Raw genomic sequence first — 23,310 nt, forward strand, 5'->3', positions numbered from 1 at the left:
AGAGAAGGTAATTACACAAGTGGGAATATCTACTCAAAGTAGGCTCTTGAAAAATGACCTGAGAAAGGGCATTAGAAATAACTGATCCAAACAAACCTGCCAGCAACAAGCAAGGAATGGCTAGGTTAAAACACTATGTGAGATAATGCTTCCCAGTGAGAGCACTGCTCTTACAGAACATTACGTCTACATATACAGCCATTTATGTAAGTCCCTCACTTTCTTATAATTCCTTCAAAAAAGGCACTGAAAATTTTCATCCACATATGAATATGAATTCCACACTAATCTCTGAGCCTATTAAAATCAAAAGGGAACCATCTATTGCATAAAACATTATTTTTGAGAAGTGAAAATACCACCAATTAAAGGAGAGGGATTGATTTTCTTCTGCTTTACTTTTAAGACTTGTAGCTATTTCATTATTATCAACGTAAAAAGAACTATACTAGATCATACCAGGGGTTCACATAAAGTTGATTAAAATGAATGAAAATAACATTTTCAAGGGGTCTTCTACCTATCAGGAGCTTAGAGAGTTTCTGAGTTGGAGTATTTGTGTTTGTGTAGGTATGCTGTCATGGGACCTCAGCAAAGTTATATTAGAGTTTTCTCCTTCTACATTCCTGAGTTTCTGGCATCTTATCCCTGAATACAGATGACATAGTGCTACCTGAGATGTTTCTTTTGGGTAAGTACCTAAAATATAACAGTGCACAAAAAAAAAAAAAAAAAAAAAGAAAGAAAAAAAAGTATTTTACCATGTGTTTATTGTTTTACAGTGAGATTATTATTGTTTATTGTTTTACAGTGAAATTTAAGTGAGGTGATTATGGTGAATGCAATTTCTATCATGCAGTGTCCAGTATTAAACATTGCATACCATTACTGTGTCTCGGTACTTTTCGGTGAAACGGTAACAACTGAATGCATAAGGAAATGGTATACATAAAAAAAACCCAAAAACCATACACATAATGTAAAATAAGTTGAGGGATTTTTTTGTTAAGATGAGATGGAGAGATGGAATATGCATAGATAGTATCAATTACAGTATTAACATCAAAACCAGGAGATAAATTTATTTCCCATCTTCATCTGTTCTGTCAACTTCCTCTTGATACTCTCCTCTCTTCCTGAGGTAAAAAGAAACTGTCCACAGACAAAACTACTGCAACAAAATTGTAACAGAGGCTATAAACCGATGCTGAACATGAAAGCTGCTTGAAGGATACATCAAAGGTTCAACAAGTACTGTAAACATAGTATACAGTATGTACTGTTATTTAAATTTTACTGGCATTTCCTTCAAAATTACTTGGCATTTTCTCTTGAGAGATGTAAGACAGTTGAGTTTGCAAAGGAACTATTTTATTTCTTTGAAAATACATTAAAACATCACATATAAAAATTTTTCTGCTTACTGTATGCAATGTTTCCTGGAAGTAGGATGTGAATGAAATCTATTTCTAGTAAACTACAATTTAAAAATTTGAGCGCTCAGCTAAAACTTTGGCAGTGGTAATATACAGAAGACACTGTATCATATCCTTTGATATAGTTATATCAAAAAAAAAAAGCTTGAAACATTTTAAAGAAAAAGAAGGAACTAAATAAAAATACTAGTGCTATTTAGATATACAGTAGAACTAACCACATAATGTAGCAAGTGATCTTAACAGGTTAGTACTTGATGTCAAGACCCATTCTTAATATTATAGCATAATAGTATTAGGAAGCACTGTTTCTGTAAGCAAATTAAATAGGACTGAGTTTAGAAAAGAAGGTATCCCTATATTGCATGACATCCATCTTTTGATTGACATCAAAAACAAATTACTTTCATGCTGCTAGGAAACACATGCTAGCACCAAGTTCACCATCTGAGTTCATCATCACACCAGGTTTTCCAGCTATAGCTGACCTTTTTTTCTGACTCCAGAAGGCAACTACGTATAATGAAGACTGGGCACATATGTTGCAACCCGAAGGTCAAAATGCTAGTGTTTCTGGCTAAACTGAAAGCTGATCTCAAAATATGTCAGCATCAAAAGCAGCAGCTACTATTTGCACTAAAGACTGCTTTTCACAGTTAGGTCAGGAAAGTCTGTTAAGAAAGTATGCAAATGCATGAATTGCCTTCTCCCTGTTTAATAAGAAACTCACCTTCTTGTATGAGCTTTCACCTAAAACAAACTGTAAGATGTTGTATGCACAATTGAGAATATGCAATCCTCTTCCAAATTTACCTACCATGAGCCTTAGATGTGTCATTAGTGAATTATTCTACAAACGAGTTACAAATATTTCAAAGAAGTACTTGCAGTGCTTTTGCTCAATTAAAAGCAACCTTTTGATGCGATAAGTGAGCAGTATTACAGATCATACAATATCACTGTTTTGATTCCCCATCTCAGTAGCAGACGAATTAAGTGGTTACTATATATTTACCAAGGTAAAAGTCAATATATCTAAAAATATCATGTTATAATTATGGTCACTGTGTATTTTATCTGCCTGCTAATAAGCTGTGTTATTATATGATTAAGTGGTTGATTTCTCATAGCAACTTATCCCCACAAGCAATCATCATCATGTAATCAGGACAGCTTTGGAGATGCAGCAAGCATTGATGGAGAAGCATGAAGTACTTATACCCTTACGAGCCCAGGTAAGGATGAAGTTTTCCAGGTTAATTCATCCAGCACAGACTGGTATTTCCACTTAGGGCATCAGCCTCAGGATACAGTTTAACATTTTATCTAATATGGTGTAACTGTGGACGCCACAACAAGAAGCAATATTGTTCCTCCCTGCTCTGCCCCATTCTGCTCTTCAGTCCTCATGCCTAAGGCCTAGGTGCATGCTTTCTCAATTTATTCCCTGCAGTGGATCACAGGACTGCAGAGCAATAGAAAGTCCGTCTGACCAGACAGAAAGCTAACTTGCAAGAACATATAAGATAACTATATACTTATATTTTCAGTGGACTACCTTGCCCAAATAACTCCCCTAGTACCATTGTCATTAGTTCCAAGGGGCACAAGGTGAAAGATGCACTGACTGCAATTTTATTTATTTTTATTCTTATTTAGCTCCCCAAACACAGTTACCCCAAAACCTGTATAAGCCCTCACATCAACTTCAAGAGGCGTGTTAGCCCTAGGAGTATTAAAGGACAGTTTATCAGAAAGTTTCATTCATAAACATTTACATCAGCGAGTGACAAATTTTGGAAAGAAATACTTGCAGCTGTTTGCTTTAGACAATATACATATTCCAGTTTCTAAGTCTGTGTTTTAGAAATATTTTACCTGATTTTGAGTATTTAATGCACCTAAATATCAAAACAAAACCAAGATATTGCTTGACTTGAACTGTTATAGAGTAAGCCTCTGTAATCTCTTTCTAAATTTACCTGTTTATCTGTTCTTACCAATTTATTTGTTCAAAAACTCAATTCTTAGTAATAACTTGGATCAGTCCACCTTTCAGGACAATTCCCTTTAAAAGAGGTATCGGAGTTACTGAAATTGAAGAAGATGGATTAGGGGCTTAAAACATTAGAAAATAAATTTTGTTTTAGAACCAGTCGTGGCAGGAACCTTAGCAGTTCAGCCCTGAAGATAGGCTGCCTGCACCTTTTCCTAAAGCCAAGTACATAGAACCAGCAAAAAACTTGGAAACTTTTCTAAATTTATTTTATTATCATTTTTAATAGTATAATCTACAACAAGATCACTTCTGCAGGTGGGATAAAACATGGTTTTTTTTGAGAATTACATGAAAAGTCCAGAAAACTAGCCAACCTTTTCCTGCTGTATTCTTTCAAGGCAAATCCTTTCTTCTAATCCAGCAACTATTAGCACTTTGAATAAACACTACCTTTTCTAGGTTCCTACAGAAAAATCTCCTCTCCCCTGCAGAACAACCTCAAAGGCTTGACTTCAGATCTATTCATCGCTCTTCTCAAAAGCTCCTACACCTGTGTTCCTCCTTCAGACCTTCTGTTTATATACTGAAATACCAGAAAACCATCTGAGCTGAGCACTTCCTGTTGCTCTGTGGGAAAGCTCAGACTCAGAAGGCTGCTGAAAAGTCCACATACAAGAAAACAATAAAACTAAAAAACAGCTAAAATAATCACCCTCAAGTCCTCCTAGAACCCTTTCTTACTAAAATAACGAGAGGCAGTTTTCTTACCTGTGACTGTGGAGGAGAGCATTGAAAGCCAATCCATCAGCCCAGCTACTGGTGAAATTGATAACATTGACCTGTGGGTAGTTCCGAGTTGATTGGCGGACCCAGCTCAGCAGAATCTTTTCACTGTTTGTTTGTTGCAATCCAGCCATGATGTTTTTCATTACATCTTTGACCTACCAGAAGAGAGAGAATTTTAGCAATGATGCTAAATTCATTAAAAGCTGACTCTTCCTTTGACACCCTCAAACTCCAGCTGCCTTAAAGAAAAACTTTCTATGCAATTACAGAGCCTATTTGGTGTCACAGTGTAATGATAGCAGTGAAATCTTCCTTCTTAAAAACAGCTGATGTTGACTTGTTGGTCATCTCTGCTAATGCATTCAGTACATTCATCACTGTGACACATAAAGTGTTCTGTGAAGAAATAGAGAAGGCACATTTACGTTCATTATTTATGGGAACAGAGTGCATTTGAAATAAGCATTTTTTTCTTGTGGTTTTCTTTTTTTTTTCTGGCAAACACATCCTTAGTTATAGAAACTATAGAAAATTATAGAAAAGTTAAGAAAATGATGGAAAGCCATTCTTCTCGTATTGACAGGTTTGAAAAAAATACCAAGGAAAATCAAGTGTGCTCAGAAGACAGTAAATTATGCTTCAAACTTACTCCATATTATTCCAAATTCCTGGAATTTGATCTAGCAGAACCATTGACAGATTTCATAGTAGCTTCATTACTGGCCAAACAGCACCAAAATTTATAGTACTATTTTTCTTTAAAGTGTTCCATTTTAAGTCACTGCTTTCTTAATTTAAACCTTTGCGCCTAGCATCTCTTTTAAAACATTCTGTAAGATAAAATGTAACTACAAACAGAAAGTAGCTCATTCAATATGTCACTTCATTATAATTCTGCACTTGAATTGCTCATCACCGGTTTCAGTGGAAGAACTATATTTAGCACAGAGACAACTTCATGATATGACCATTTTGAAATTGTAAAGACTGTAAGAAACATGCAGAAGCTATTATCTCAAAGGATAATCGACAACAAAAAATTAATTACTGTGATCCAGTAGAAAAATAGCAGATGTCAGTTTATTGTTCAGTATATGTTCCTTGATAGTGCAATAGTAATTAATTAAATCATTTGAGTAATTATTGAATGAAGATAAGAATTACTAAAAGAATTTCTTGTTTTTACATCTAAAATGCACTATACCCAAAAGAATATCAATAGTCTCAATTTTCCTTTTGAGGCTCATACAGAAAGTTAACTCATCATTTTTGACATGAGAGAATAAGTTGATCCTCTACAGAATTCTTGGGACACATCCATGAATTTTTAATCTCTCATTGTGATTTGCACCATTGAAAATGAGTATGAAATACTACAGTTTCTTCTCCCTTACCTGGAGACAGGTAGTGATGAAAATTAGGAAATATACTATTTAGTTTCAAATGTTTTATTTATCTGTGCGAATATCTTAAATGTCTGGTTAATATTTCCAGGAGAAAATATTCTCCTTATAGATAACTCCCACGGTAAATAATTTATATAATTCAGAGAGAAGCTCAGAGGTGAGTCTACTCTATTTCAAGACATGAAAAACTTTCACCACTATGAAAATACAGAATTCTGTTTTCATGAATCCAGGTTTCAAGATTATCATTTAGCATTATCATTCAAACTTAATTCATATGAAAGGCTGAAAAGAAAATACTGAAACAATGACAAGCTGCCCTGAGTTTTATTATTCAGATTTTTATCACATGCATGTGTTTACAAGTGCAGAGTTGTCTGAATACAAGAAGTATTGTATACAAGAAGAACTGTAATATCTGAAAAATATAACACACATTCCTATAAATGGACAGACAGCTGAAGGAAAGCAGAAACTTAAGAGGTAAAAATACAAAAGAATCAGGAAATACAGAAAAGAAAGTTGTAAAAAGATCCCTTCATAGAACAGAGAGGAAGTTAGGTAAAACATCAGAACCCCAAAAGAAGGGCAATTACTGAAAAAAAATGGGTAATTAGAATTCCTTCTGCTTTAAAGAAGTACAAGTCAAAAAGTTTTTTATTTCTATTTCTGAATAAACTGATACAAGCTACCTTAAAATTCCCCTTATTTGATTTAATACTTTGACAATGGATAAAGGGAGATTTACTCTTGTTTTCCTGAGTTTTCTCTGCAGTAGTGAAGACTGTTAAATTTATGATTTTTTGGTTGTATCTCAGCTAATGTTTAAATTACTGTTGTAAAACGGTCTGATCTCATCCTGAAGGCCTCATTGTGTAGGAATTTGATGAAAACCAATGGAAAAATTCTGCCACTGCAACAAGACACCTTGTGCATGCAAGGGCAAGCAGAAAGCTTGCATGGTATGAAGCTCGCATTGCTAAATTAGTTTGCATCACATCTGTTTCACCTGTGATGAAGGCCAAACATTTTACAAGACTGGCATTTTGGCTCAGGTTGCTACCCTTACAGGAGAGGGAGGAAGGAAGGGAGGGAGGGAGGGAAGGAAGGAAGGAAGGAAGGAAGAAAGAAAGAAAGAAAGAAAGAAAGAAAGAAAGAAAGAAAGAAAGAAAGATTCTGGAGAAGTTATTCACAAGGTAAAGGTGTTTTCACCTCATTCAATCAGACAAGAAGCCGACAGCTCCTTGACAGAATGACTAAGCATTTTTTACCTGCAATATTTCAGACTTTCTGACTGTACAGGTTACTTTTTATAGCCATAATCCTCAAAACTCTTTCAAAGGACATTTTAAAGAACTCTTTAAAGAATATTTTTGCAGATGTTCAAGACATCCATCAAAATAAGTGATGCTCTCTGCTCATTGATTCAAGGTGGCTCGAGAGAACTGTGAGGATTTTCTTTCCACCACTATAATACAGGAGAAAATAAAAGGATAATTCCAGTTAAAGCACCAGTTCTGCAACAAGCATGCCTCTAGCCCCAGTGCTTTTAACAGCTCTCCCTGCACAACTGTTGGAAAGCATTTCTCTGAAATACCTGCTTATTATTTTCCCTTTTTCCTGAAGAAAGCCAGGATTTTGGCTGCCATTCTTTTTTTTTTTTTTTTTTTTTTTTACAAAAGATGTTTGTTAAGGTTTTTCTTTCATCCTATCCTTGAAAACAGGATTGTTTTTATTTGGGAAAAAAAAATTTTCACGTGATTTTTAATATAGCTTTTTCCCACTGTTCAGATATTCTTTGTCAAATGTAACAGTTGAGAAATTAATGATTTGTTTTTGTTCAAATGTTAATGAAGTGGCGAAAGGAGGAGTGCAGAACTGCGAGAGAGAGGGCAGCAGCCTCAAAGCAATGGAAGCTGCAATAGCCTCAGTGCCACAAAGAGCTTTGGCAGCAGGTGCTCAACTCGGAGCGGGGATTCAAGTCGAGAGGAACTTTTAATAATAATCTGGAAGCAGGCTAGATAAGAAAGGACAGAATCGCCACGGGGGATGCTGAAAGCCAAGAGATTTCTGGCGCGTAGAGATGAGAGTGGCAAGAAGGCGACAAATCTTGTCTGGTGCAGAAGCCGATGCTTCTTGTGGTCACTGATCCTCCAGGGCTGACATTCCCTCTCTGTCCTGCTCTATCTCATAGCTCCTTCGGAGTGCCTTTCTGCCACCATCTCCTGGCTTATATTTCACACTGAGAGACTGACATTTTTGTAAGAGACAGTCCTGTGGCCATAAAGAAGCACAGTTCTGCCCTAGCATGGTCCAGACAGACAGATGTGAGAGTGGAGAAATATTTTTGTCCCATCGCCTGCAATAAAATTCTTTAACAGTCTGCACAACTTGTACCTGCTTCACACAGGCATACGGAAATAATTCATCTAGGTGACTCTTTCCAGGACTGCAAGTTCTTGGAATCAGAAAATGAAAGGATCTGGAAAGGCAGGATCACACCTTCGAGCACAAACTGTACCACTAGCATGCACTAAATCAACCAGCCTGTGCATTTTTAATCAACACTGGCTACACTGGCAAGTATCTTTGATGGTTCTCAGGCTGTACATTACCCTTTAACAGCAATCAGTCAAATTTGCAACTTCTTAGTTCCATGAGTAATATGTGATACACAAAATGATCACATACACACACAAAAAAAATCCTTTGCCTTCTTAAGCAGTTTATAGCCTTTTACCATAAGTACTGTAAAGATCTACCATAGCATCAACCTATAAACACAGTAGAATATTCAGGAACACAAACTAGATACTGTTTAAACCACCTGAAAAAAAAAAAAAAAAAAAAAAAAAAAAAAAAAAAAAAAAAAAAAAATTGAGAAGGGAAGGAGACAGAAGTTTTCTCCATAAATAGGTGGAGATATCTCTTGTAAATAAGAAAAATCACTTTGAAGTGTTCCTGTCCTTTGAGAGAAAAAAGCAGGACATAAATATATCCTGACTTTTGTTTAAAGAGATAAAGGCCAAAATACCTGACTTTTTTTCTTTTAAATTTTCAACAGCAACATGTTTTTAACATAAAAACATCAATCATCTTCTACTTTGTCTTTGGAAAAGAAACTGGAAGAAATTTTATGCAAATGATAAATTTACTTATACAATTTTGAATAAAAAATGAATAAAAAATGAAGTCCATAATGTACTAGCCACTTCCTTTCAGTGTGAAAAGAGCAAAATGAAATAACATAGACCAAAATGTTATGGGTAAATATAGTAAGTATTGCACATTCTCACTTTTAATCAATACTTTGCAAATACAGTCCTGACTTTTCCATAAACAAGTAGTTCAACTGAGTCACTGGTACTAACATAGTTGCTGTAATAGCTATCAGTAGCTCAAAACCAAGCTTTGTAAGCAAGCACTCTAAAAGTATATGCCTGTAGTCAAAAATCTCATCAGACTATACCAGAAAGTGAACATACTTGTCTTTTGTATATGCACATGTATGCCCTAAGAGGAATCCCAGGAAAAGCTGAAAGAAAAACGAATCAGCACATTCTTGATACTAACGCATTAGTATGTATTTTTTCCACTTGACTTCAAATTTCATTTGTGGACAAATAAGAATATAAATTTCATAAAAGAATTCTAATGCCAGGCTGTAATTCATAAAAATGGAAACAGAGTGATTACTGGTAGAAGTTTCAAAATTTATCTGCATTTAGTGAGAAATTTAGAGCAGTGTTTTGCCCTTAAACAAAGCAAATATTGGAGTGGGAGTGAGCAATAGGAGTGATTAACAAGCATTTTGAAGCTTTTCCTCTCTGTTGCTTTCATTACAGCAACTCAGATAAAATTAGAAAGGAATTGCTCCTATTTCCATGAATGATGTGTATATTTTTTTTGAGAGGAGTTTACAGTTTGTAAATATAAGGTCTCTCAGGTTTTGTTTCCTCCTGTCTTTGCTTATTGTCTGGGAAACAGAACCAGCACAAACAGTGACTCTCAGTTGAGTCTCATACAAAAACCCAGACTCAGAGAATATAGATGCTAACTTATTTTGAACTTTATTATACAGCTCTTTCAAAACTAGTTACCTAAGTGACTGTATTTAGCATGACTGTTCCTACAAGATTTGTATTATATTTCCCCCTTTCTCTCTAAAGAGAAATGAAGCTAAATATGTCACATTGCTTTCATTAATAGTAAGAGTAGCAGCTTTTAGTGTTTTAACCATAATTCTAGGCATGGCAAAGCATGAATGAAAAAGCAACAAAAATTACTATTAATTAAAACATGAAAGTCACTCCTTTTTAAGGTACTAAAAAAAAAAGATGAGTGACTAAAGATGAGTGACTATGAAAGCTGTATCTTCATGCTGGTTTTGTCTATTCATTTGTCTATTCATTTTAGTACTGTATGTACTACTGCAATATCTCAATGAGATTAAAGCCAAACAGCTAATGCTCAAATACTGTTTTATCTTCCTAAGATTCTTAATATCCTAGAAAACATGTAAACAGACTGCCATAAGATTTACTAATTTAGTCATGAGTGATTTGTAGATGATTTATGTTGTTTACAATGTCTCTGTCTACTTAGTAGGTTGTGCTTGGATAATGATGGAAAAAAGATCAACAGAATAAAGGTATTTCAGAGTATGCATGCAGCAATGCCACTCACCTGCCAGTGGAGGATTATATTCCAGATCAAACCAAGAGTCAGCTTATGATTTCCATCCACAATGTCCGAACTGCCAATATTTACCAAATCAACCTATTAAAGAACCAAATAATATTCATTATAGATGAATAGTGAACTATAATAATAAATTAAGGTTAGCTTCATATGTTTGGTGTTGACTTTATTGGGGGTAAGGGGATAAAAGGGGTGGGCTAGGAAATATCTCATTTGATTTCTACTGTTTGGTAAAAAAAAAAAATAAAATCATGTTTTATAAATGGGAGAATTAATGTGCTGGTAAAAAGCAAAGGATAGTGATCTGGAGTTCCAATTATTCCAGTTCAAATATTGTGAAAATATACCATTAACACAACAGTTAATAATAATTTCAAAATGTTTTATATTAAGTCTCTGCCATAAAAAAAAAACCACAAAACCAAAAGATGATAGAAAAACTCATATGCTGCATGCTTCACCTTGTTTACATAACATACTTTGTTGTAAATAACAACTCTGCAATAATGTACAGAACTAAGGTATTATTCTATATAATTAGATTAAAACAGAGCTTATTTTGCTCTTATTACATTTTCTAATACATAAATAAAAGCAGGACGTGTTGTAGAAGAGAGAAAACAGTGATTGTAAGCTAGGTAAGCCTTTTCCACATTACTTTGTTCAGTAATGCTGTCTTTCCAAAATTATATTATATATTTGCAAATTCATAATACATCTGCATTTGTCACCCTAGCATGTTCTTTCCTCCACATATGAAATAATCCTTTATCCTCTCCTGCTTTTTGTGTTACCTAGGTACGAATGCCAAACTGAGAGATGTGCAAGAAAGCGGAAGGTAAAACCTGCACGTTAGGATGCAGACTGTAACTCTAAAATTTGCATCCTCACTGTTTAATGGATGCAGTTTTTCATGATCAGAACTAAGATTTATAAACAAAGATTTACACAGTCACCAGTTTTCACCTCATTATGGTAAAATTATAGTCAGCATATCTCCACTGTACGTCTGAAGCTATTTGAAGTTATGTCTGTAGGACGACTAAAGACAACCCCAAAAAAAGCCTTTTCCTTTTAAAATTTCTATGCATCTATGGATAGGTCATTTTTACAAACCACATTCAAAGCTGACATACTGTCAAGAACCCTAAAAAATCTCTTAAGAACTAATTTCTTTAGAAATTAATCAAGTATTACTAGCAGCACATATGACTTGTGATTCCTTCCAGCAAGCAGTCTCTTGAAACGCTTCCCAAGTGGAACTTCGACTTCATATCCCAAATGTCAAATGACATCCAAATAATTGATCCACTAATAAGTTTATTAAGATACCACTTATGTATTCTGTTTTCAGAAATGGAAGCCTGAATTAATAGAGACTACATCTGTTTTATTAGCATAGAGGAACACTCCCCAGTTTGCCTCAGTTTTGTAGAATTCCATATTGGGGTAACCCCCCCACCACCAAAACATTATCACTTTTCCATAGAAAGGAAACCTGTTTGATGGATTCACTGGAAGCAGGAGCATTTCTCAGTCTGCTACAACCTAGCTAATTGCAGCAAGGAACCTTGGAGGAAGGATGGCATACGCCAGAAGATAAATCTAGATGAGTCAGAGATGTTTAATAGCCTTAGACCCATTGATCTTGCATTCCTGAAGTCCTACAGAAATCATTCTTGAAACAATTTTGAAGGTTGGGGAATCTATTTCAGAGGTAGATCTTTTGGCTTAATACTGATTTGATTCACAATATTCTGGATTGTTGATGAAATCTTCATATATGAAAAAAAAGATGACAAGCTAGATGGCTATCCTATTTTCTAAAAATATGATTTTTTTTTCGGTAATGTTCAATCAAAGCAAAAGTGCTTTACTTTTTTTCTGCATTTTAAAGGGACTATAGTGGCATTCTGGAAACTGAATGAATAGCAGATCAATTGTTTTAGCTGATATTTAGTAAATCAATATTTTTTAAAAGCACTTACCATGAAAATTTGTAATGGCACTCTAGAAATGCCACAGAAGTCTTGCATATTGACAAATAACCTATCAGTGATTTTTTAAAGTGGTATCAACTATTGCAAACACTGAAGAATTAGAAACTTTGTATTTTATTTACTTAAAATTCTGTTAAAACGAAATTCAAGCTAGAGCTCTTCATGCCAGTTTTGTAAGGTCACTTTCATTTATGCACAGATCTTCAGATGTATAAGCATTACCTTAGATTTATAAAATCGATGACTTTATTCAACAGCTGAACTCAAGCATGTTTGGTGACCTACTGCAGTTATCAAGAAATTCAATATAATATGCAGCACAGAATACATTATCATTGTTCCATCACGCCTTACTGTTAAGTTTAAACAAATGTTATTCTTACTTTAATTTATTCTTGAGGAAGAGATACAATATAATTAGGTGGCCACTGAGAAAGTCTAGTAAAGTTATGGGTCCATTAGAATGATTGCATAAGGAAGATATAGGAATATTTACTTCAATATTTCCAGCACAGAAAGTGGTTTTGATCTCATTTGTTTTCTTAATGCTATGACTTATAAGGAACAGATAGCAATGAAAATTTACCCCTAAATATTTATTAAAAAAAAAAAAAACAATTTTGAGTATTTCATAACACTCGAGAGTTTCATGAGTAGAAATTTTGACAGGTGGCTCCCCCTAACCAGCTACGGATGACTTCTTATCATTAACCTTTTAAAATATTTTAAATATCACACATTAAGAGAAGATTGTGCATGTTGATCAGTCTTCAAATAGCATTCATTATAGATATATTATTCAAGCATTTGCTGGCAGCAGGTGCAAAGTCTTTGAAACTCTTTGAAATATATTCCATTCTGGAGCGGGATCTGAAAGTACCTAAGTCACATTAATAAAACTGCCATGACTCCCCAAACTGTGCATTGTTGTCAGAGTTTGATTCAACAGTTACAAAGCAGTAAGCAAACTGTCTACAGGAGGTTCTGACCCTGTCCTGCTGATTACTTACATTATTTCTCTGCAAAACCTGTAGTGCTTTGTTGACATTATTCAGAGCATGAACTCTTGTGGAGCCTTTTTCTTTTGCCTGTAAAACAAATAGAGTACACTGTATATAATCCAAAAATGCATTAAACCCATAGTTTCATATTTCATACAATTATGATAGTACTAGTAAGGATATTATAATACATTGTACTTATGTAGCTTCTCAATATGAAGTAAGAATAATTATGAAACACACTGGATCTACAGTTGGAAGCTAATTTGGTGTCTCGACATTTTTCAGTGAATAAATGTAAATTTGTATACAAAATCAGATAAATGTAGGCTGTTTTGATTATAGTGAGTCTTCTGCTCTGTGACACAACTTAAGACCATTACTATGACAACCAAACAGATAAACATTGTATAATACTTACAAGCATATCCTCTCTGGGCTTTGACTCTCAAAGCTCTCAACCTGTTTCCTTACTCTTTTATGAGAAAATTTCACAAAAAGACTTCAAGCTTACAAAAGTCAAGCAGGAACACAAGCATTCAAACATGCTGAAACTGTCGTTTTCTCATTTACAGATTAGTAAGAGCAAACTCATCTGTCTTTTTTAGAAATGCTTCCACAGGCCCTCATCAAAGGAGGAATTTAATGAAGAACACTTAATCACTTGTAACAATGTCATGACTTCAATGTACAGTATACACATTCATATACACATACAAGTTTTTGGCCTGTAAGGCATTCCAGGAGCTCCAGAAGTCTTCGTCCATCTTGGAAATCATTAAAAAGATCTTCAATGCAACGTCTTCCAAACTGAAATAAAACAATGGCTCTAGTTAATACAAACCCCACAAAAATCCTGAAGCACTATTGCTAAAATTCTACTCAGAAAGCAACTGTCATACAAACCAATGTATTTCTTGTGTAAAAAGATTACTCTAATTAAATAATAAATGTAACAGGAATGTCACAAAGTAAATGTACATCTTTCATTCCCTCTTCAAATTATAATATTGCTATTCCAAATTACAATACTGCAAATCCAAAAATTTATAAATTGTGCACATCAATTCATGCTGTTAAGCCAGAACTAAATACTAACAAACTACTTCAGGATGAAAAGAGGAAATAAACAAACAAACAAGCAGAAAGATGTATCAAGTTATGTGCCTAGAAGCCTCCTTTGTATGAGGTAAAACAAACCTGGAATTCCAATAGAAAAGGTAAGTATTAGGCATTTTCTGTTGAGTATCTGCCAAACATATCTATCTTAACAGGACATACTTGGAATAGCATTGAATCATGGCATTATTACTGCAGGTGGCTACAACTCAATTCCCATTTTCAACACAACATCATCAACAGAAGAAAAGAAATAATTCAAATTTTCAGACTTATGACAATGAAAAAATGGTGATTTATTCTTTCTAAAATGAAAGTCAAGTTTCTGAGCTGGGGCTTTGGCTAATACATGAAGTTTTTAACAAGACAAATATAATTGCTATATACTTTATTCACTGTGTAACTTTTATGTGCAGCTATGAATTCTGGCATGCAGTGTTTTCATATATATCAGCTATTGAGAAGCAGAACAAAATTTTGAGATTATTTTGTCAGAGTCAAGTTGATTCTCCTGTCCCTATTATTTCTATTTTGGGAAGTTTCACAGATGTTTCCATTAATTTCAGAGTACTTTAGTTTGTGAGTACTGACACCACACTGACCTATACTGCAGCTATTCTGTTCCATCTTTCTCACAGAGTGGTGTAGAATCAGGAGTCCCTGTTATATGGAAACAACTTGCTTTTTGTCAACAGAGTTGTTCTATCACTACTTGTTGCAACACTCATTCGAGCTAGCTAGAACTTTATAAAAATTATTTTGTCATAAATTATCAGTTCCTTCAGAAGATTTCTTAATCAGAGGACAATTAATCTTGGTTACCAAGATCAAGCTTGGATATGCTGTCGTGACATTCTCGCTCTTCCAAGTTTTTTACTGTTCTGAGGTGGTAGCTCCTTTCTCCTCCCTCTTTCTTGGGTAAGACCTAGTTTCTGTTTCATGGAATAAACAGATCCAAAACATCAAAAATTGGTTGCAGCACTTGTCTCTGTGTTCTAGCCCACTTCCACAGTGTACTCCATCTAAGAGCTGATTTCTACCTATTACTTAGGCTGCCATTTGATTGCCACAAATATTTGAAAAACAGTACTGGAAGAGATTCAAGTATTATCTACTCACTCTGCTCAACCCTTTATGCAACTCAAGCATGCACAGTATCCCTAAAGTCATATTTTTAAAGTTGTACTTTATCTATATGGCACAAATATAAAATGCTGACATAGCGACTACGCTGAAATATAGTGGAGAAACTTTACTCTTTTTCCTGTGCTCTTGTAGAACTAAAGTCATTTTTGCAGAGAGGAGACATAAGAGCTAAGCACTTCTAAAGGAGCATTTTAACACCCTTGAGAAGGTTCAAGCAATCAATAGGTCTTACGTAGCACTCTGGAAGTATTCTGCCCCTAATATTAGTGAATCATTCGGGGAGAATGAGCACAGTGACATTTTGGTAATGGAATATAATTATATTGCTCTGTATCATAAGTGAGAAATAGAAGTAGCCTTCCCAACTGCCTGTGTCTGTCTGTCTTCCATTTTGTGCCATTTAAGCTATTCATAAAGTTTAGGTTGAAATATAAGCATAAAATTCTACTTGACAAAATAATGTAGGGTTTTTTTTCTTTTTTGGGTAAAGCTTTCAGAAAGGAAATAAAGCCACAGCATGGTAGCATTTCTAGCAGAACATTTTAATTACAAATAAATTACAAGTGAACGTTAAGACAAAAGTTGCCATTGATTTTGAGGGTCTTGGAAGTACACCTTTCATTAACCAATAACTAAAAATACCTTAAGACACAGTATGCTGCTGCCACACATTTCATCCCTAACTTGAAGAAGTTTGTTGTTGCTTTGACAGTTGGGAAATTAAGTCTTCTTTCTCAAATAGACTGAATATCTTCAGTGTACTAACACTGCACTAAATCTTCTGAAACAAAGGGCTTAAAGATGCAGCAAAGAAATTCAATACGTTTTCAAGGACATTCAAAAAACACATACTAAATTATACAAAGCTTGAGAAATAGTGAAAATATACATGGTTAGCAAATGGGTAGTCAAATAGATGTCAAATCCTTTAATATAAATACCCCTTATTTAAGATGGTTTTTAGGATATGACCTAAAACATACATACTTTTCTTAGAGAAAAATGAAAATGTTCAGAAGAATCTCCTGGGGTTTTACATACATTTTGATGACTTATCACTTTCCATAAATTATAAATGCAAGAAAGAGAAAAAGATAGAAATGTAAAACAGCTCTATGCTTGATTGTTGGATAATACTTCATTCTTAAATACTTCTAAAATGGAAGAAATGGGGAAAAGCAGGAATAGGATAGAACAGAGGCAGAACTGTAGATACTGCCCATAGGTCACAAGGAGACTTTTCTTTAGTAGGGTAGCAATTTCCCCAACAATTCTAATGGCAGCAATTTGAAGATAAGCTTAGTTTTATGGTACTAGTCTATATATATTGTCTGCACAAGGAAAACATTAGTCAAGTAGATCAGCAAAGGAATTATTGTCTCTCCCTTATTTGCTTACTTCAGGGAAAACAGCAATGGATACAAGGATTTGGGAAGTTTGGAGGGAGGTATGAGAAAGTGAGAAAAAAAAAAGAAGAATGAGAGAAAGTAATTGTAAAACTAAAGTAATGCAAAAATGGAAGTAGCATTTTTTCTGGAAATGAGATTGAGAAAGGAAATCTAAGATAGGAGTTTATATTTCTATAATGTTGGAATCTTCATGACTAGAGAGAATTTAAACACATCACAGTGTTTTAAGTCTTATTTTAACCTCCTGTCTTCCTGTTGTATAAAGGTCAAAATAAATACCATTATCTTGCTTTAGCTGTTATGACTGTTGGTGGCAATGATTAATCTTTACATAACACAAGAAAAGCTGAAGAAAAGCTAAGGTGTCTATTAAAACACACAAAAATTGTGACAAATGATGGATGAATTTAAACCTTCAACTCCAATAAGGACTATAGAGAATTCAGACCTGAGTTCTCAAAATACTTCCATTGTATCTCAGGAGAAATAAATAGATAAATAAATAAACTAACAAACAAACAAATAAAAGACACCTTGGCCAACTAAACAGGAATTACAGCATAACAGACATGTAGAATATGTCTTGGAATTACAGTGTAATAGACAATTAACATTTCAGGAAAACATGGCCACTTGCCATAGTATCTTCCCCAGATGTTATAAAGGAGTGAAACATGGGGTAGAGTATCCCATACATTAATGCAATTGCATGTATGTATTGTAGGATGCTCTCTGAATTATTTGGATTGAAATAATGTCCAAGTCTGAACTGAACCAGCCTTATAACAAAGAAGGTTACCTAAAAAGACAAAAGCAAATGGAAAAGACATTATAGAGAAAATCAGGAAACAGATGGGAAAAAAATATTGATAGATAAATGTAGTTGTGAACCTGTTGTGAATACATTTTACAATCTTATTATATCAAACTTCACTTAATTCATCCCACTGCTATCTATTATTTTCATTGCCACATTCCTGTATTCTTCTTACCAAAGACTCTTTTTATATCAGAAACTCTTCTAGTTAATAAATCATATTAAACAAGGAGATGATTTAATCATCATAAACATTATGAAAGTAGTATTACCAAAGCTTCACATAAAAAAACAGTATTTTCTGCAAAAGTCTGTCTGTTCGGTGTCACATGCCATTAATATATGAATATGATACTAAAAAAGAATGCCAAATAATTGAAAAATATCTTTCCCAAAGAAGATACAAAGACATCCGTTCATGAACACCTACTTTTGAGTGACTTATTTCATGGCACTCAAAAATTGTAAATCAAAGCTCTAAAATTTCTGAGATTAACAGAGATCTAACATCATTATCAAATATTACATTTTAGAATTAACTTGCACAGGATCTTTCTATGGCAAGATAGGACAAACAGCAGTGGGCTTATTTTATACTTCTGCTAGAAAGAAAGGAGGAGAAAAGAGGGGAAAGGAGGATAAAGGAAAGAGGGAAAGAGAAAGAAAGGAAGAGAAAGAATGGCAAGGGAAAGGAAGATAATAGCCTAATATAAAGGAAAATACATGATACAGAATTGTAACACAGCTATTAGAGGTTCTTTAACATACATACTTTTTTCCTGATATAAAACTGTCATATGGCATAAACCTTTTTTCATTTTTCATAAAAATTATAGAGGGTAAAAATTTGCCTGGGGGAGAAATCTCAGACTTTTCATTTTCCTCTCCAGACAAGTATACATTTAGATTACACTCTTCATTTGATGGTGGACTAGCCACGTAAGAGAATTATTTTAGTAAGACCGACATAGGATGCAATTTCCTAAGCAGTTATGCGATATTACTGGCTTATTATTATAAGCACAGCTCTGAAATTTAGCAACAAGAACTAGCAACAGAGTAAAGAAACAGAAACAGAACTAAAGGAGAAAAGATACTGTAAAGACAGAGAATTCAAGGTTAGGCATGATACACTAACCAGGGGATTTATGATTACATTAGACTTAACGAGGGAAAATCAGGTTACATCAAAACCAGTGGACCTAGAAGTCCTTCAGACTCCCAGGACAGTTATATAACTACAGCTGTAGCTTGAGACAAGACTTGGGCCTTGAAGATGGTCAATGAAAGCAGATGGCAGGGCTTGGAAGGCAGCTGGAGTGCCCTCCAGCTGTGACTCCAGCTGAAAGTGGGAAGATCCTAAGGGCCCTGCTGTTGGCTCTAACCTCAGAGCGCTGATTACTAAAAAAATGAAGACACTATCCAAAAATATAGAAGAGCCAAGGCCACAGTCCTTCAAATAATGTCTCCAAGTAATTCAATCTCAAATTCAGTTTGTAAATCTGTAAATTTTGCTGAACAGATGTTAGTATAAAGGGAATTTTTTTAGAAGGAAGAAGAAATAAAAACTTGGTTGTTTATATATGTTACCCTTAGTAGGGCTGTCAAGTAATCACCCTTTACTTGCAGTCAAAATATTTGATGCCTCACTCCTTGAAACAATAAGGAAAAGCTATTGAGCTAATCTCAACTGATCTTTCCAGGCAGTTTTAATAAAAGAGGGATTATTAATACTTGCTCTTGCTCCGCTAAATATATTAAAGGTTGAATTTCTTTCTTTGACATATTAGTTTATGAGTTGTTTTGCTCTACTGGGAAGTTCCAGAATACTGACTGACATTTTCTTTCACTGACGCCAGATTACTATTACAGCAGCAAAAGTTATTGTCCCAGGCACGAGGGAAGAAAGTGACACAGGGCAAAATTTAACTAGGCCACAGCTTTAGGGAATTGTGGGAATCCCAGAGCAATAACTAGGGTAGTGCACATCGTAATTTCTCCCTTCATCGTTTTTTCCTCCTGCAATGTAGAGGAGGAGTGGAGGTTCTTCCACTCCTGAAACTCTACATTGCCTCATTAAGTCAAACATTGCAAAAATACTATAAGAAAATGCTTCTCCAGTACTCTTTCTAGTTTTTGTGGGAGATACAGCTTTTTTTTTTTTTTTTCTTTTTTTTTTTCCAGTCTGTGCCAAACTTTACCTTTCAGGGAATTACACTGAGAAGCAACTAACACAAACTCTTGATATTTAAAAGAAAGCAACCTACTGCAATAAGGTGAAAAAGCCTTGTCTATAGCTACCACATTTCTCCCTGGTAACAATCTAAATATTGCCATGCATTTCAGAAAGGTAATGCTTACAAATTCTGCAGCAGACTTAAAAAACCCAGTCCCTTTAATAGTAATGTATGGGCAGGACTGACTGAAGAAAGTTCATACTTGTGGATCAGGATCCAGGGTAACAACCCATTTCCTATCCAGACTTTCTCTCACATACTTTTGTGAAGACCCTAGGCCCTTTTGCTTAAGTTTTGGAAAAGTCTAATTTACCTCAACACAAGGAGTCACTGCACTACACTAGTGTCATTACAGAGAAAAAAAAACACTCACGCAACCTTAAGGCTCTGAAGAATACTTCATTATTTCCCTTTTAAAATACACCAGGGAATCTTACTCTGGGGGCCACACATATCCATGACAGCAATACAGATATTAAGACAGACATTGTTATCTTAATACAGATAATTGGTAGTTTTCTTTTCACTTGTAAATTCACTTATCTCTAAATTAAATGCAAATTAAAGAAAAAGGAGATAAGTTTTAATTGGCCATAGTAGGAAACATCCTATATTTGCTTTTTGGGGCAGTCAGCTCTCACTCTGGAGTTATGCACCTCCTCAGAGTTACAGCACTCACCCAGGGAGGACTGAAAGGTGTTGGCAATTTTGAAAGCAAAGTACAGGACACAACGGCCTCACCAGGGCCTCCAAGTATTTTAGGGATGCATCATAGATTATATGCATCATCTCTTCAGTTATCTCAAATCAGTACATAAGGTTTTCTGAGACCCAAACACTGAGAATTTTTTTGTGAAAAAAAGGCTTCTACTTTATCTTGCCTTTGTTGAATTCTGCTGTAAGATTAATTGTATTATCATTAAACTCGTGGAATTTTTATCATGCATAGCAGAACTTCCTGAAGTTATGTTGAAATGCTCCCCATTCTTGGTATCAGTGAAATATTAATGAAATTGAATTACTTACCCTGCTCTGAAAGCAAAGGAAAGCCATTATTTATTAATTAGACATATGACACTTTGAAAGTTAGGGCCAAAATCATTATCTACCCCACATTTATATACCATTTCTTTATGGAGTTTATTCAATACAATTTAAATTCTCTCTAACCAGATGTTCTATCTTATCTATTAATGCCATTTGAAAATGAGATTTAGAAATGAATCACATCACTTACCAGATTTTTTTTTCTAGACTCAATGTATTATATTCTTAATAAGGAGGACTGAAAATGATTAAGAACAGCTACTAATTGTAGCAGCATGGTATTGTGCAAAAACTGAAGATAATAAAATCTATTGATTCAGTCTCCAATTAGATGAAGAAAATACTACAATACTACATTACAATATATACACTACTATATATAAGCTTTAAAAATGAGTATTATCCATAATGTGAATTGTCAAAATAAAAATACATAATTTCATGAATTTTTATATTATTTTCTGAAAAGTTAACCATTTCCCTACCTCCCAAATTATTTTATGAATGAAGGAGACTGATCACCATGTGCAAACTATAAGTAGGAAAATGAAATCATGAACAACTTTTAAAGCAAAATTTCATGAGCCAGTTCTAAGCTGGAGTGGGGAGAGACAGTGCTGGTACCCACACTTGAGTGTGGTATGTTTTAAAGTAGTCGGATATCTGTTAACAGAGAAATAAACAAAAGCTTATCATATCTTTGCAGATTGACAGTCTGAAAGAATCACATCTATGTCCCTTTAAAATCTGAAATAGGCTATTGCCACTGTGACAGGATCTGTGGAAAATTATCTTTTTATGAAAGGTTACCTCTATCACCACTGCAGCTCAGCTTTGACTGAGATACAAATCAGGCAAAATAATGGCAAAGAGAAGTAAGCATTTCAGACAAGATAGGAACACAAATTTGAGCATTATTCCACCCTTCAGTTGAACCACGAAAGCTACACTGACCTCGCAGATAATTCATACTCCTATTATTTAGGATCTCAAAGTCTTTTGTGATAGCTTTTCAGTTCTGCTAGCATGCTGAACAAGAATCTGATTTAGTAACAGAAGCATTCAACATTTCGATGACCTCTGCATTAAAAAGCACTTCTCTTCTTAGGTTTCTCATCAGCCAGAAAACGTAAGTGGTGAGGGAACTGTCAAAGTTTAAATAAATGGAACAAAAACTAACTGGTTTCAAAAATATTAAGCTGATGCTCAATAAATGCAATGAGATACCTATGCTAGTTCACACAGCATTTATTACACTGAGTTCCTATTTAGTTAGCAGTGAACACAGTGTTGACATTTCTCCTTTTCTTTTAAATAATACATAACTTTCAGGGTAATATGAAATAGATCTGCCAGCTGTATTTTTCATCAATTTAATCTGCCAGCTAATGTCACTGAAACATTCATTATTTACCAGTATATTGATGTTCAAGGTCATTAAGGAGTGGATGGCTAGCAATGGGATGAAAAGAAATCCTCTGGAAATGGGTATGAACACAGCCAGCAAGATCCTACAAAGTCTGAAGAATGAATAATGAATTCTGAGTCAAGGATATGGGCTCTTCTTCCAAGAGTGAAGCTAGCTTGGAGCAATCGAGCCATTTGCCTACAATGAGCTTCTGGTTCCAAGTTTGTAGGTACTTGCCTTTTCCACCCCTGAAAATGGACATGCAAGGAAGAAATCTATTAAATTACCCTGTTCTAGAATTATTTATTTATGTTCACAGTGGGTAGAGATTCATGACAGCCAATTCCTCTAAACCATGGGAGCTGCAAAGATGACAATACAGGTTATGGAAGGGAAAAGACCGCTTCCCTGTGTGGAAGCACAAACTGGATCTAGTAGGAGCCAAATGCTGGATTTCTGGCTAAAGTTTTCATTTAAGGGGGGATGAGTTTCACAGTAGACCGTGTTCATAAACATTTGTTCAAGTACATTTTTTCCTCCAGATGTGATCACCAGAGAACACAAACGCCACTCATCGCACTAGGGGATGTCTTCAGGCTCAGCTGAAGTACAATATTAGTGCAAAATCTTGTACAGTGGAGAAGTATTCTGAATTTTTAACTTCCGGGATTACTGATATCATGAATTTTATAAGGCAATTTAAAACTGACACCAGGAAGTGAAGAATACTGCATTATATTGCATTTCTTCATGTATGAAGATGTCCTTTCTGAGTGAGTGAGTTTCGATTTTACTTTT

General features: G+C 34.6%; 1 protein-coding gene across 1 annotated transcript in view; it reads right to left on the minus strand.

Annotated features, from left to right (window-relative positions):
* Nucleotides 1–23,310, minus strand: part of LOC112954168 (dystrophin-like) — a 190,393-nt gene that overhangs the window by 84,456 nt on the left and 82,627 nt on the right. The window contains exons 3-6 of the mRNA XM_026047309.1: nucleotides 14,047–14,139; nucleotides 13,339–13,416; nucleotides 10,314–10,406; nucleotides 4,204–4,376 (exon numbers count right to left, since the gene is read on the minus strand). Coding sequence (XP_025903094.1) covers nucleotides 4,204–4,376; nucleotides 10,314–10,406; nucleotides 13,339–13,416; nucleotides 14,047–14,139 — 437 coding nt within the window. The remainder of the gene's footprint in view (nucleotides 1–4,203; nucleotides 4,377–10,313; nucleotides 10,407–13,338; nucleotides 13,417–14,046; nucleotides 14,140–23,310) is intronic.

Source organism: Nothoprocta perdicaria, unplaced genomic scaffold (assembly GCF_003342845.1).
Source record: "Nothoprocta perdicaria isolate Ctin4 unplaced genomic scaffold, notPer1 scaffold_49, whole genome shotgun sequence".
NCBI lineage: Eukaryota > Metazoa > Chordata > Aves > Tinamiformes > Tinamidae > Nothoprocta > Nothoprocta perdicaria.